General features: G+C 55.2%; 1 protein-coding gene across 1 annotated transcript in view; it reads right to left on the bottom strand.

Moving 5' to 3' along the window:
* Positions 1-395, bottom strand: part of Krt1 (keratin 1) — a 5,051-nt gene extending 4,656 nt beyond the window's left edge. Inside the window, exon 1 of the mRNA XM_028781119.1 lies at positions 1-395. This exon is cut by the window's left edge and continues 256 nt beyond it. Coding sequence (XP_028636952.1) covers positions 1-395 — 395 coding nt within the window.
* Between the last annotated feature and the right edge of the window lie 203 nt (positions 396-598).

The raw sequence follows: 598 nt of genomic DNA on the forward strand, positions 1-598 counted from the left end.
CCACCAAAACCACCTCCACTACCAAAGCCACCACCACCAAAACCACCACCAAGACCTCCGCCAAAACCACCACCCCCATAGCCACCACCGTAGCTGCCACCACCGTAGCTGCCACCCCCAAAGCCACCACCTCTAGCTACACTTATGGAGATGCTTCTGCCACCTCCAAGGTTAACAAGACTTTTACTTCCAAAGCCACCACCAGAACTCCCACAGAAGCCTCCTCCTGAAAATCTACCACCACCACCTCCTCCACCACCACCGCTGCGCCGCATAGAGCAGCTGGTGGATCTTCGCTGGAAGTTGACTAGGCCAGCAGAACCTGAGCTGAAGTTCCTGCCGCCACCTCCACCGCCAACGCGGCACAGGGACCTGGAGCTACACTGTAGGCTCATGATGGCTTAGAGAGAAGTGAGAGCAAAGACAAGAGGTGGAAGGAGGCTGAGAACTCCTCTGCCTTGAGCCCAGAGCCATGCCCTTATATACTGAGAGGAAATTGGGCTTGGTCCTCAGAGTCAGCCGGAGATGCAGAGCCTGCAAAGGGTTTGGCTTGCCTGCAGCCATACAAGATTTTTACGAGCCTCAACAATACGATAAA

This window comes from Grammomys surdaster, unplaced genomic scaffold (genome assembly GCF_004785775.1).
Source record: "Grammomys surdaster isolate TR1022 unplaced genomic scaffold, NIH_TR_1.0 374, whole genome shotgun sequence".
Classification (NCBI taxonomy): Eukaryota; Metazoa; Chordata; class Mammalia; order Rodentia; family Muridae; genus Grammomys; species Grammomys surdaster.